The 13,127-nt window shown below is 33.6% G+C and overlaps 1 protein-coding gene across 1 annotated transcript in view; it reads left to right on the plus strand.

The window, feature by feature from the left end:
• LOC124080732 (TBC1 domain family member 5) overlaps positions 1-13,127 on the plus strand; it is a gene marked incomplete at its 3' end in the record, with an annotated part of 424,799 nt that overhangs the window by 380,369 nt on the left and 31,303 nt on the right. The window contains 1 exon segment of the mRNA XM_046426732.2: positions 8,622-8,707. Within this exon segment, the coding sequence (XP_046282688.2) occupies positions 8,622-8,707 (86 nt within the window).

Genomic DNA, 13,127 nt, shown 5'->3' on the forward strand with positions numbered 1-13,127 from the left:
TGAATTTTAAATTATTTATTGAATCTTTCATTTCCAGAGTTTTCATTTGGTTCTTTTCCAAAATCTCTCTATTGAAATGATCTTTCACTTCCTGTATTTTCTTTCTAATTTCACTCTTTATATTTTATTTTAGCTCATTGAACCTTTTAACTATGAACTTTCTAAATTCTTTCTCCAATATTCCTCCACTGTGGTGTTAAGTCAGTTATTGAAGTGTTAGAGACTGTTTGGGGTTGTTACTGCTTATTTGTCTGCCCATCCATTGGGATGATTATTTTCCTGCTTCTTTTATGTAAGGGATTATTTCATGAGCGTTTTTCTTCCAGAATCCTGGCTGTGTGAATATCCAGGTATCTATACTTTCACTCAGTTTATGTCCTCTGCTAATCCCAGTATCACTCCACTTTGAGAGAATATACTGTACCCTATTTATAACAGTCACTTCAGAGCAAAGCCATCTACTGTTTGACCTCATGAAAAACAAAAAACTTGTTAATCCTGCCCTCCATAGTACCTCTAATAAGGTATAAACGTGTTAAAGTTCTGGAATTGGTTGAAAAATTAGTTATTAATAAAGTAAAATTGCTATAACATTATATAGGAACTGAAAGGGAGAAGAAATAACAAATGGACAAAAGAAGAGAGAAAAAAGAATAATAAACAGCAAAGTAAAAAGAAGGAAAAGATGGAGGGTAGGATTTGGGGCAGTATCAAGTAATGTAAGAGGGAAACAGGAGAAGGGGACCAAATTTAAACCTGAGCTAGGAAAAAAAAAAAGGATAGAATGATTATAATTAATGTTCTAAAACATTGTAAGAAATACAATCAAATAGGTTGAAAGTACAGTATTAGGTACTAGGGTAACAGCTATCAAATCAAAATGAAGACTAATATAGACATATAAGATAGGATATGATCAAAGTTGATGTTAGAGCTATTTATAGTGAACCATGCCAAGGTGAAGAAAATTCTTATTGAGTCGTAGTTTGGATTTCATCAGAATTTGGGATTTTTAGAAGATGTCCATCACTCTTTGACTTTGGTTTCCCCCCAGAGATATTGGGTCACAGGAACCACTCCCTAGATGCTATGGACCATCTACCAAGCCAGTTCTCAGTTGCCAGCCCAGAGGCTGACTGCTTGGAGGGTATGATGTTGTATCTATTGGCTATTTCTGTTGTGTGCAGGAGCTCAGGATGCAAGGGTCTGTGTCATTGCTCTGATTGCTGTGCATCACCATGTACCCACTCCTCTCCACAGGGTCCTCTTCAAACTTGGTTTGATCCTTAGCACCACATAAAGGACTTTAATTCCTTAAGTCAGTTTCTCAAACCATGATATTTAGGAATATTTCCTTTTTACTTTGAATAATGAAGGTTGGAGAATAAAGAAATAAAGATGATTGGGAACAACTCTTAAGTACACATAAATGGGTTTACAAATTTCTTTAAACCATTGTGGTAAGCCCCTGCCCGCTGCTCTGATGGCAGTGAAGGAAATAAAAAGGTAGAGTTGAGCACTACTGAAAAGAGCTAACCAACTACCTAAAAGGAATGTTTTGAGGCCTAGTATTAGTAACAAAGAAGTATTGTAGACCTAAGCTCCTACTTTCCATATATAAAAATAGCAAAGTGGGGGTGGTGGAGTATATTACTCTGGCATCTTTCTGCATGCTAAATTCAAAAATGTAAATATATTAGAAAAAGGAAAAATTTTTATTTCTCTTTTGGTGTCTATTTATTGTGTGAAGCTAGAGTCGAGCATAACGCACAGGTGGTTTAAAATGCTTCTCTGCCATCTGAGATCTCGGCTTGCCAGGGTATAGATGGGGATGTCACTTTAGGGAATTGGGCTTATTCAGTATGTAAAATGAGGCAGGCATTGGTTCAGAGGTTTTGTCTGTGTCTTTACCCAATTAACCATGTTTTTACTTCCTTTTTTTAACTTCTAAATTTTCTTTTTTGAAGTTTTAATCTATATAGATACGTGGATGAGAATTACCTAAATTTTTCTGCCAATTGCTCTAAGATTTTAACACTTGGTATTCATAACATAATGTATATTTTCTATCAAAATACATAGGAATTATTAGTTTATACCAGAGATGATTTTAATCCTGGTACTAAAATAATATTCTACTTTACAATCAAATTCCAAAGATTTATATTCTTTTTTTTTGTTTTGATAAAGAATCTTTATTAACTTGGTGAGTACGTTATATTCACATCTTTTGGATTTTGTAACACTGTTTAAAGATATTACAGATTTTGGTTTTCTAAATTGGATGCTGATTTTATGGTAAGTATTTAAAATTAACTCATAGTACAGGTTTAAAAAGAAAATAGTGACTTATGGCCCAATATTATTATATGTAACTATTATACCTATGTACATTTTATGTAAACTGAATATTGTCCTCAATCACAAGTAATATAAGAAAACCAACTCTTGGATAAATAACAAAGAAGAAAATAAGATACAAAGGCTGGATTTGATAGTAATATCCAAACAGTACCACTTATTGGGGGGGTGTGTATGTGTGTGTGTGTGTTTAAATCAGAAGAATTTTGTGAGCCTGTAGGATTTTGTTTTAATGTCTGCCTTTTTGATGCACTGTGTCACTGTATCTATATTTAATGAAGAGGGCAGTATGTGTCAATAAGAGACAGAAATGGGGAGACCTTTGTGAACCCTCTAGCAATCAATGAATATCAGACCACAGATTTTTCCAGCTTTAATTACAGGCAAAAGAAAAGACAAAATTAGCATTTTAATATAGAAATATCTTAGGCTTTAGGAGAATTATGATAAATCTAATGTTGCCTAGTGAACCAAAGAGGAGATATTACAACAAACTGTCTCCTTAGGAATATTTGTTTAAATAAAGGCAACAATACTTCATCCTTATCTTTTTTGGATAATTATCACTATTTCAGGCTGTTCTTTGTTCCAGGTTTAAAATACCTTTAGTTTTCTTTTTTTTTGGGGGGGGTTGTTGTTGTTGTTGTTGTTGTTGTTGTTTTTAAGTAATTGGCAGTGTTTGTTTCCTATAAAACTATAAGAAAAGGAAAATTCTGTTTGCTTGGCACTAACAAGATAATTATTTTAGGGAGAGTTTTTCTCTCCAGCTCTAGTTCACTCATGCCATGGCATCTCTGCACTTGGACGCATTTGGGTTATCTCATTTCAGTTACAGCGTATTAAACTAACTCCTCTTCCATGGCTGAGGTTTGCCCACCTGTCTCCCCTAAAACACCTGCAACATATGTTTACATAACCCTGTAATGCTTTGCCTTTGGGGTCCTAAGAAATTCCCCCAGAGCTTTTTGCTTATAAACAGCTGAGCAATTCGTTTTTCTAATGATGGTTGCTTTTCCCCCAGCTTAGAGGCAATAACATATTTACTAAAATAAGGGCCTCATTTTTCATCAAAGAGAAATATTCGACATATTTTTACAGTGCTGTTTCTCCTTTTTGAGCATTATTATTTCCCCTTTCTCATCTGGCATGCTATAAAAGTTAAGGACTGATAGCAAGATATTAGGGGAAAGAAAACTAAGTAATTTATTTGTCAGATATTTTCTTCATGCTAAACACATTATACTGCAAATAAAAAGTCTTTTAAGTACTCAAAGAACTTTGTCAGTTTAATTCAAAGTAAAATCAATGTCCAATAAATGATGATAATTTGGGCATATTTCAGGAAATCCCTGATTATTATAATCTCATAAGCTGGCAAATATTGCATTATTAGCATGGTATGATTGTATACATTTTTAAAAATTTGTAAATGTATGTGCTCCTAATTCAGAGAAATGTGACAGCCTTTCTCCCCATATATGAGATCCAGTGTGTGTGATATGTTTTCCTAAGTGTGTGTTTTTGTTTTAAAAATATAGATATAATATTTGGCAAATTTACAATTTTCAAAAGTGTAAAACATCACTTTCTCTACCCTTTTAGTGTCCTGGATTTTAGGTTGTCAAATTTAAATCTGCTCTCAAGTCAAGGTCTGTTTGTCAGTGCTCACTGATATCAGTATGATTATAGCTTCTTTTTCATGTGGTTTTATCAAGTGCCTGGCACTGTGCTATGCTCTTCGTTCTTATTCTGTCATTTAATCCTTGGTACAGTTTTGCAGATGATAAAACTAGATCTAAGAGTGTAATTAACTCCTCACATTCACTCAGCTGATAATAGGTGGAGCAGGAGTCTCCTGGTCCTTTGCACCAGGCACCCTGTCCCTCTAGAGCAGATGAGCATTGTTATGTCTACATTAGTGCTGTTGTTTTCAATATATAACATTCATATGACATCATCTCCTACTAGTCCATTAATACATGAAGATCACTATCACTAGAATTGCTTTTCCTCTCCTCTTTTTAGTTCCACATGTATGCATAAATAGCCAAGTCTTTGAACAGTCCTGTGCTGTTCAAAGAAGGATTAGTATTTCAGACTCCTTTCTTCTGTGTGTTGATTTAAATGGAGATTATCTTCAAGTGAGATACAGGAGTCAGGGGCTCAAGCTAGGAAGAACTGTTTGTAATGACCTTTTGGGTAAGTTTGATTTCACCAGTCTCAGAACAAGGAATATTGTTATGGACAATCTTATATTTAATTGTACTTCTTACAGCCTCCTGTAGTTAGTTATTCTTAGTGTGAATTAACACTTGACTATTTTACAATGCTATAACAAAGTGAGTTTGAACTTAAAATATTGAAATGTTGTTGCCCACAGGACTTTAAGATCCCTCCCCAAGATCCAGCCTGTTTATGCCAGGAGTGGGATTTTGCAGCATTCTTCTTTTATTGTCATAAAATAAAATGCTGGAGAGAAGCCAAGATCCATGGCTAACTTCCATGCTCCCAGATACTCAGGTGGCTGAGGCAGGAAGACCACAAGTTCCAAGCCAGCCTCAGCAACTTAGGCCCTTTCTCAAAAACAATATTTTTAAAAAGGGCTGAAGATTTAACTCAGTGGTAGAGTGTTTGCTCAGCCATGTTTGAAGCTCTAGGTTCAATCCCCAGTACCACAAATACTACTAAAAAAATAAAATACCAAAGAGAAAGCTTGTAACTTGTAACAACTTTAATGGAAAAGAGTTGAATAATTATTTGGGAAGTTACTAGATGAAGTCTGTGTAGAAGACCTGTCTCAAGCCTATCATGTCTGGTCTAGGAAAGACACAGTAACCTTCAGTGGGGTCTGAAGTTATGATTTTAGCAATTGTATGTATGATAGTATAGACTTCCCATGTCGTATCATATAATTGCTATTCTTCTTAGACCAATACAAACCCAGTAAGCTAACCATGACCATTTTGTCATCTTTCTTCCAAAGGAAAATTTACCAAAACAAAAACATTCTTTAAAAACATACACTGGAAAAAAAAAAGTACATTGGTTTAGAAGTGCTTATTTTGGTCAGAAATTCTGATTATGTGGAAATGGGTTTATAAAGACATGATATTAAAGATATGTGAATGTGTTCTGCACAATGAGAAATTACTACACCTGTGGGATCTGGTCTTCCTAACTTATACAATTTTGTGTATGTAGAACTCTAGTGACTCATATATTTTAGAGGAAATTTTCAGATTTTTAAAAATTAAAAAGAAGAAACCTTAAATGTCTATAAAATTTTGAGAAAAATCCTTTAAAATAAAAAAGTTAAGATCTCTTTACGTTTATATATATATATATATAAACAGTCTCAGAACAAGGAATATTGTTATGTACAATCTTGTAGTTAATTGTACTTCTTACAGCATCCTGTATTTAGTTATTCTTAGTGTGATTTAGCACTTGAAGATTTTACACTACCATAACAAAATGAGTTTGAACTTAAAATATTGAAATGTTGTTGCCCATAGGACTTTAAAGGTAAAACTTTGTTCATGTAATCTCATTGCCCTAAGGAAATATTTTCATTTTGGTGCATATTCCCATTTGTCTATCCATTTACCTACATGTGTACATTTATACAAATATTCTTAACAATTATTTGAACTTATTAGTTTTAATTTTTTTGTTCATATAAGAAAGTATTCCAGAATTTCTGGACTTTTTAAAACCTTATTCATAAAAGATAGCCATCAATTTAAAAAAATTGTAGGTAATCTGAAGAACCATCAGTGATGAATCTCAATGTTTAAAGTATTCACACCCTATTCTTTGTTCATGTCCATGTGTTGATTTTTACAGCTATGCATGGTTTATTGATACTTCAGGCATTTAGCTCTGTGCTGACCAATACAGTAGCCACAAGCCACATGTGGCTTTCAATATTTGAAGTGTGTGTATAGTCCAAATTGAGATCTGCTGTAAGTATAAAATGCACATTAGATTTCAAAGCCTTGTACAAACAAAAGAATGTAAAGTATCACATTAATAAATTTTATAGTGATTACATGTTAAAATGATAAAGTTTATTATATAACTAATACTGCATTCAATTTCATCTGTTCCCTTTTTCTTTTTTTAGTGTGGTTGCTATAAAAATTTAAATTACAGATGAGGTTTGCATCTTTAACCCACATAATATTTCTGTTAAATAGTGCTTGTCTAGATTATCTATGTGTATATTTTTGTTTTAGATATAACATTTTCTTCATATTTTATATGCTGTTTTCAGCATCATCTTTTGATTCTTTTTGTTGTTGTTTCCAGTACAGTGGTGCTTTACCTCTCTCCCTTTGCTACCAGTAGTCTCCTAGGAATTTAAATAGGTCTCAGTGAAAGCAATACTTGAGCTTTATACATATGTTCAAGTTAAATCATTTTTCCTAATAATGGCTTTAAGTGCTTAGGTGGATCAGCACATCGTGTCTTGAATTGCATGTTATTTCTTCATAAAGATGTTTTCAAAAGAACTACTCCATGCGATCCCTTCTTTCATTATTTTCTTGCAAAAAGTAGCATAATTCTTTACTAGTTTGTTGAACATTAGAGAACAAAAGCTTTTGAGATTAGTAAAAATAAAATGTGTTTCTAGGTACTGAGAATAAAGAGCAGAATTAGTCATGAGTGATAGTCCTCATAAGTTAATTTTTAAAATAAATCATGAATGCACTGTCAGTCTGCCAGGAGCTTTAACCTCTGTTTTATTTTCACATTATACTTGGGTCCAGGTTGTCATCAGCTACCATGAGGAAACCTATGAAATTCTTAGAGAGAAGTTGCACTGTTAGACTTAATAGTATGGTAGTCATGGAAGCATCAGTTATCTTCATCAAGGCAATTCAGATTTGATTATCATAGAACTGTGTTGAATACCAAACCAGTGGAGTAGTAGCTGGAGCTAAATCAAGGGATTATCGTTTTTGTCAGATGATTAGGGCTGGCATGGAAGAGATATGAAAGGGTTGAGCTGTGTAAATATTCTCTTTTCAGCAGAAAAAGAAAAGGTCCATCATGGCCATTAAGATGCAGCTTGTTAGCTTGATGAATTTCAAACTATTTAACCTTAGCAATTACATCCCCCTCTTATCCCCATGCCTACATACAAGTTTATCAGTGCTTTGGGATTATGTCTCCAAGGATTAATATCTAAGTATATCAGTAATTTCAATGAATATAAAATATAGCCTTTCTGTGTCTAGATAGATCTCTCAAAGACAGATTATGCTGTGGTTCAAAGACCCAATTACTACTTGAATTATATATTCAGATAAACATTAGAACACTTTTTTCTAAGTTTTTTAAAAAATTTAAGGAAACTGTACGTGATTTTATATATTAGAGATGATAGTATTTGTTTAAATTATGCTGTAAATATGTTGTTTTTGTAAAGTAGACATATTTAATTTTTATTTACCTGTAAGGGGCTTGGTACATTTAAATAATTAACACAATTAAGCAATAGCAACACATTTAAATAGGCACACCCAACCTAATGATTCAAGGACATTTCTATGGTGTTATAAATAATATTAAATGCCAGACAGGGCACTGTTCTTGCTGCTTTTAAAATGTACATTGGTCAATTTGCATCAGTCATTTTAGTATTGTCTTTTTATTATTTCCAGTACCTGGCATATTTTAGGCACTTATTAAACTCAAAAATAAGAAGAGATGACATAGAAATTGCCATCTTTAAAAGAATCCTTGAGTTTTGAAATGACTTATTTATTCTGGATGAAGAAGGACTCAGTGTGCCATCTAGTGGACATACTTAGCATTCTGGCCAACAAAAACTAATGATTTTTTTGCTCTTCCTCCACAATGAGCATTCTCAAGACTTTTAAACATAGTTTGTACTTGCGTTACTTCTCATACAATTTCTCGGTTTTTATATCATTTTATGTCATAATAAAAGTCATATTTGAAAATGATCACAATCATTGAAAATTAATGGAAGAAGTAAATCTATTTGAACTATAAGACAGGCAAAAATAAAAATATGTCAAACTGTCAGTTTTAATCAGGAATAAGAGGAGTTATAGAAGAATTTAATTAAACAATAAAAGCAAAACTCAAGCACACTAATTATTAAACTTCATTATTATATGTATTTTTCTTAAGGAATGTAAAAATGATCATTTCTGTCCTTTTACATGTTAATGAATAATTTAAATAGCATTATACATTTTAATTTATTGCTTTTTTTCCCCTTTTAGAAAAATCCAAGACCAGTGACTTATCAGTTCCATCCCAATCTAGATTATTACAAAGCACGGGGAGCAGACCTTATGAACAAAAGCCGGTAAGTCTCCTTCCTCTGATGACAGCTAAAAATTACAAACATAATCTCAGTCGTCATCAGGAAATTTTACACATTTGCAGAAATTTATTTTCCAGACTTTAGCATATCAGTGGTTAATGTACATAATGATTCTTTGTTAAATAAATTATGTAAGCTTATTTCAGGCATAAGAAAATGGTGTTTTTATGACAGTAGTAAGATGAAAAATTAAATAAATATAAGAGTACTTTTTACAACTTGAAGTTAGGCAACTTCGTTTTTTGAACACTAATAAACCTGAATAAATTGTGCCTACTTGGTATAATCTCTTTCTAGATTCTTGCTGTTGATTGAAAAGAAGCTGTTGTATAATATATTTTTAAATTATTTCAGTAACAAAATTAAAATTGGGTTTCCCAACTGTCTTTAGAACTACCCAATAAGCTTATAAATGCATCTTGTGTGTGCATTTGTGATTGCATACGTAGAAATTTTAAGGGTCACTGTAGGAATAAAAAACATTAAAATCCTACTTTTTTAAAGAAATTAACATTGGCATAAAGGGTTGATGAACAGTTTTGTTCTTTCATAATACTCTACTCAGATGTCTCAAGAGTTAACTTGTCAAACCAGAACTATTTCAAATTAGAAGGTAATTTTGAAGTTTACTCTGAATGACTAAAATGTTAGTAATGATAAATGCTGTCAAGTTGTCCGAATTTTCTTCCTTAAACATTTTGCCTGTGTTTGCTAGCTTTTCTTCAGTAGACCAGCAGTCTAAGTTTACATTTATGGGGTGTGTATACACAATGTGTTCTGCTATGTGGAGGGTTGAAATACCTGCCTCATAAGAACTCATAGTAAGGGCAAGACATTTACAGCAGAGTGGCTAAATGTTATTGTAACAATAAAAGCAGTGTAATTTTAATTTAAAATTACCCAGCCTTGATTGAAATCTGTCCCATATTTTGACACACTTCACAACCCATGAGACTTCTCTGAAGCTCTCTTCTATTTATTTCATTTGAGTCTTGTTTCACAAATAAAAAAACTGTTTCCTGTAGTAATTTGCTCATTTAATACAGCAAATTTTTATCGAGTGCCAGATTTTGATCATTTTAGGCATTGGAGATGCCTGTAAACTGATCAGACACAAATCCCTACCTTCAGGAATCTTACAGTCTGTTCACTTGTATTTTCCCTCCATTATGTCAAACATTTACCTTTCGTATATTTAAAAGAAAACGTATTTTAGGTTCTTTTCTTATGTGAGATCTTCCTGGCTGGAGTCCCTTCTTGCCCACTCTCTGCCAAATTAATTTGCATTGAACAAAGGAATCTCTGTTTACAGTAGATCATGTCACACCTCCAGGTGAACCCCTCTAAAGGTTTCCTATTGCCATTAATGATCCAGTCTTCTTCAGGTGGCCCTTCCCAGTCTTCCTACATTATCTCCTAGTTTCCCTTTTCTTCCTGCCTGTGCCACAGCCTTATTGACCCTCTGTTTTTGCTCTTTTGGGGGACCTTTGCACTTAACTCTTGCCTCTTGCTAGAACTGTTCTTTCACCCCCATCTTCTCATGCCTCTTCCAAAGTAGAGCTATATCCAAATATCCTCTCAAAGAGGCCACTACTATCCTGACCTCCCTGCCTGTCTTCTCTCCTATTCACTATCCTATTGCCCAATTTTATTTTCTTCATAGCATTCATCACTAGCAGAAGTTACATAATTCATTCGTGCTTCTAGCAGTGCCTAGTAGAGGGAATACACTGAGCAAATACTTACTAGGTGTATTTTTTTTTAACATCTTTTTCTCCTAGAGGAAATGGACTATACCTTTCCTTTCCCTCACTTCTTGGTTTTATTTTCTTCTGTTTAGCCTGCTCTCCCTGCATTTTTCTTTCACAAAATGTTGGTTCTTTTTTTATATATTTCCAAGTAAGCACATTTTCTCATTACCACATTATTTGTATAAAGTTCATTTGATGGTTGGAAGAAAGGTTTTTCATCATATCTTTTGCAATTTTGAAGCTTAAAATTGAAATTGAGACAAATGAAATTAATTTGTGAAGTAGAAGACATCACAGATCAGTGAGCAAAAAAATAGAGTTAATAGATGGGAAAACTGGCAAATCTATCTGCCAGTTGGGGAATGGTCCTGGGCCTAACTTTGGCCTAGGTATTACTCAGCATTTAAAGAGAATAAAATTATGGCATTTTCAGGTAAATGGATGGAGTTGGAGAATATCATGCTAAGCAAAATAAGCCAATCCCCCCCTCAAAAAAAAGGCCAAGTGGTTCTCTCTGATAAGTGGATGCTGATCCATTGGGGGTGGGGAGGCAGGGAATGGATGAACTTTGGGCAAAGGGTAGGGAGAGGTGGGGCTTAGGGGCAGGAAAGATGGTGGAATGAGATGGACATTATTACCCTAGGTACATGTATGATTGCACATATGGTGTGACACTATATTGTGTACAACTAGAGAAATGAAAAGTTGTGCTGCGGTTGTATACAATGAATCAAAATGCATTCTGCTATCATATATACCTAATTAAAATGAATTAATTTTTCAAAACTGGCTAATCTTTGAAAAGTTTTCGATTTTTACCACAAACCAAAATAAATCCCAAAGTGCACTCAAGCCAACTTAGAAATAAAATACAAGTGCCTCAAAGGAGCTGAACAGGCATTTCATTGAAGAAAAAATAAAATTAGTCAACAAATATATGAAAAATGTACAACATCTTTAGCAGTTAGAGAAATGCAAATTAAAACTCTGCCGATATTTAATCTCATTCTAGTCAGAATGGCAGTTATCAAGAATACAAGTAACAATAAATGTTGTGGAGGATATGGGGAAAAGTTACACTCATACATTGCTGGTGAGACTGCAAATTGGTGCAACCACTCTGGAAAGCAGTATGGAGATTCCTCAAAAAACCTGAAATGGAGCCACCATTTGACCCAGTTATTCCACTCCTTAGCATATACCCAGTGGACTCAAAATCAGCATACTACAGTATCGCAGCCACATCAATGTTTATAGCAACTCAATTCACAGTATCTAAGCTATGGAACCAACCTATGTGCCCTTCAACAGATAAAGGGATAAAGAAAATGTATATATACACAGTAGAATATTACTCAGCCATAAAGAAGAATGAAATTATGGCATTTGCCAGTAAATGGATAGAACTGGAAACTATCATGCTAAGTGAAATAAGCCAATCCCAAAAAACCAAAGGCTGAATGTTTTGTTCTCACTGATATACAGATGCTAACATAAAATAAGAAGTGGGGTAAGAATAGAACTTTATTGGATTAGACAAAGGAGAATGAAGAGAATGGAGAGGATGGGAATAGGAAAGACAGTAGAATGAATTGGACATAACTTTTCGATTTTTGTATAAGAATACTTGACCAGTGTAACTCCACATCATGTACAACCACAAGAATGGAAAGTTATATTCCATATATGTATAATGTGTCAAAATACACTATCAAGTATAATCTAAAAAGAATACAGTACTTTCACTGACAGTTACTTGGAGACTTTTTAACCTTAATAGTAATAAGGGAAATTATAAAGGAAATGACTAGGGGATTTTACTATACAACAAATATTTTTAAATAAATAAGTGAAAAATAATCTGAACCAGATAAAAAATGGAAAATATTTGTAGTGGTTGTAACTGACAAAGTATAAAATCATGAATATAAGAAAAATATACGCAATTCAGTAACAAACACAAGGTCCTGCATTAGTTTCCCTTCCATCTCATGCTGTGCTTTATTGGATCCTCCTTCTGTTCCTCTAAATAGGTAGAGGACCTCCTGCCCCAGGCCTCTTTTTCTCTCTACCTATACTCATTCCCTAGAGGACCTTACCCCAGTTCCTGACTTTATATTCTACTTATGACTGAAGGCTCCTTAATTTATGTCTTCAGTTTAACCCTTCCCTTTCAACTCAAGACTCACATAGTCCACTACTTGTTCCTCTTGGATGTCCCAAGCTTTTGAGCTCAGAATGATAATTTAACACTCAAATCTTGTTCTAGTTTTGTCCTTAAATAACCATAAATTGCTGCTATAAAAAATTACACTAAAATTGTGACCAGTCTTCAGAAAGATCCATCTAATTTACTTAATACTTTATATTACTTTAATACTTTCTAGAGTGAACTCTTGATTTTACCCTCACACCCATAAATCTGTTATTCCCTCAGTGTTTCCTGTCACAGTAAATAGCACCACCCACTTGCCTTAGAATTGTCCTTGACTCCTTTTTCTCCAACATCACACATCAAATCCATCAGCAGATCTGCTTCATAATAAATCCTGAAAAATTATTTTTCTCTCTTTGCATTCTTACTCCAGAGTCATCATATCATTGCTCATCTCACTTCTAGTCTCCTTGCTAGTTTGCTGCTTCCTCTTATA

This window comes from Marmota monax, unplaced genomic scaffold (genome assembly GCF_021218885.2).
Source record: "Marmota monax isolate L192 unplaced genomic scaffold, Marmota_monax_Labrador192_F-V1.1 WCK01_AAM20220418_F8-fsc00452, whole genome shotgun sequence".
Lineage (NCBI taxonomy): Eukaryota > Metazoa > Chordata > Mammalia > Rodentia > Sciuridae > Marmota > Marmota monax.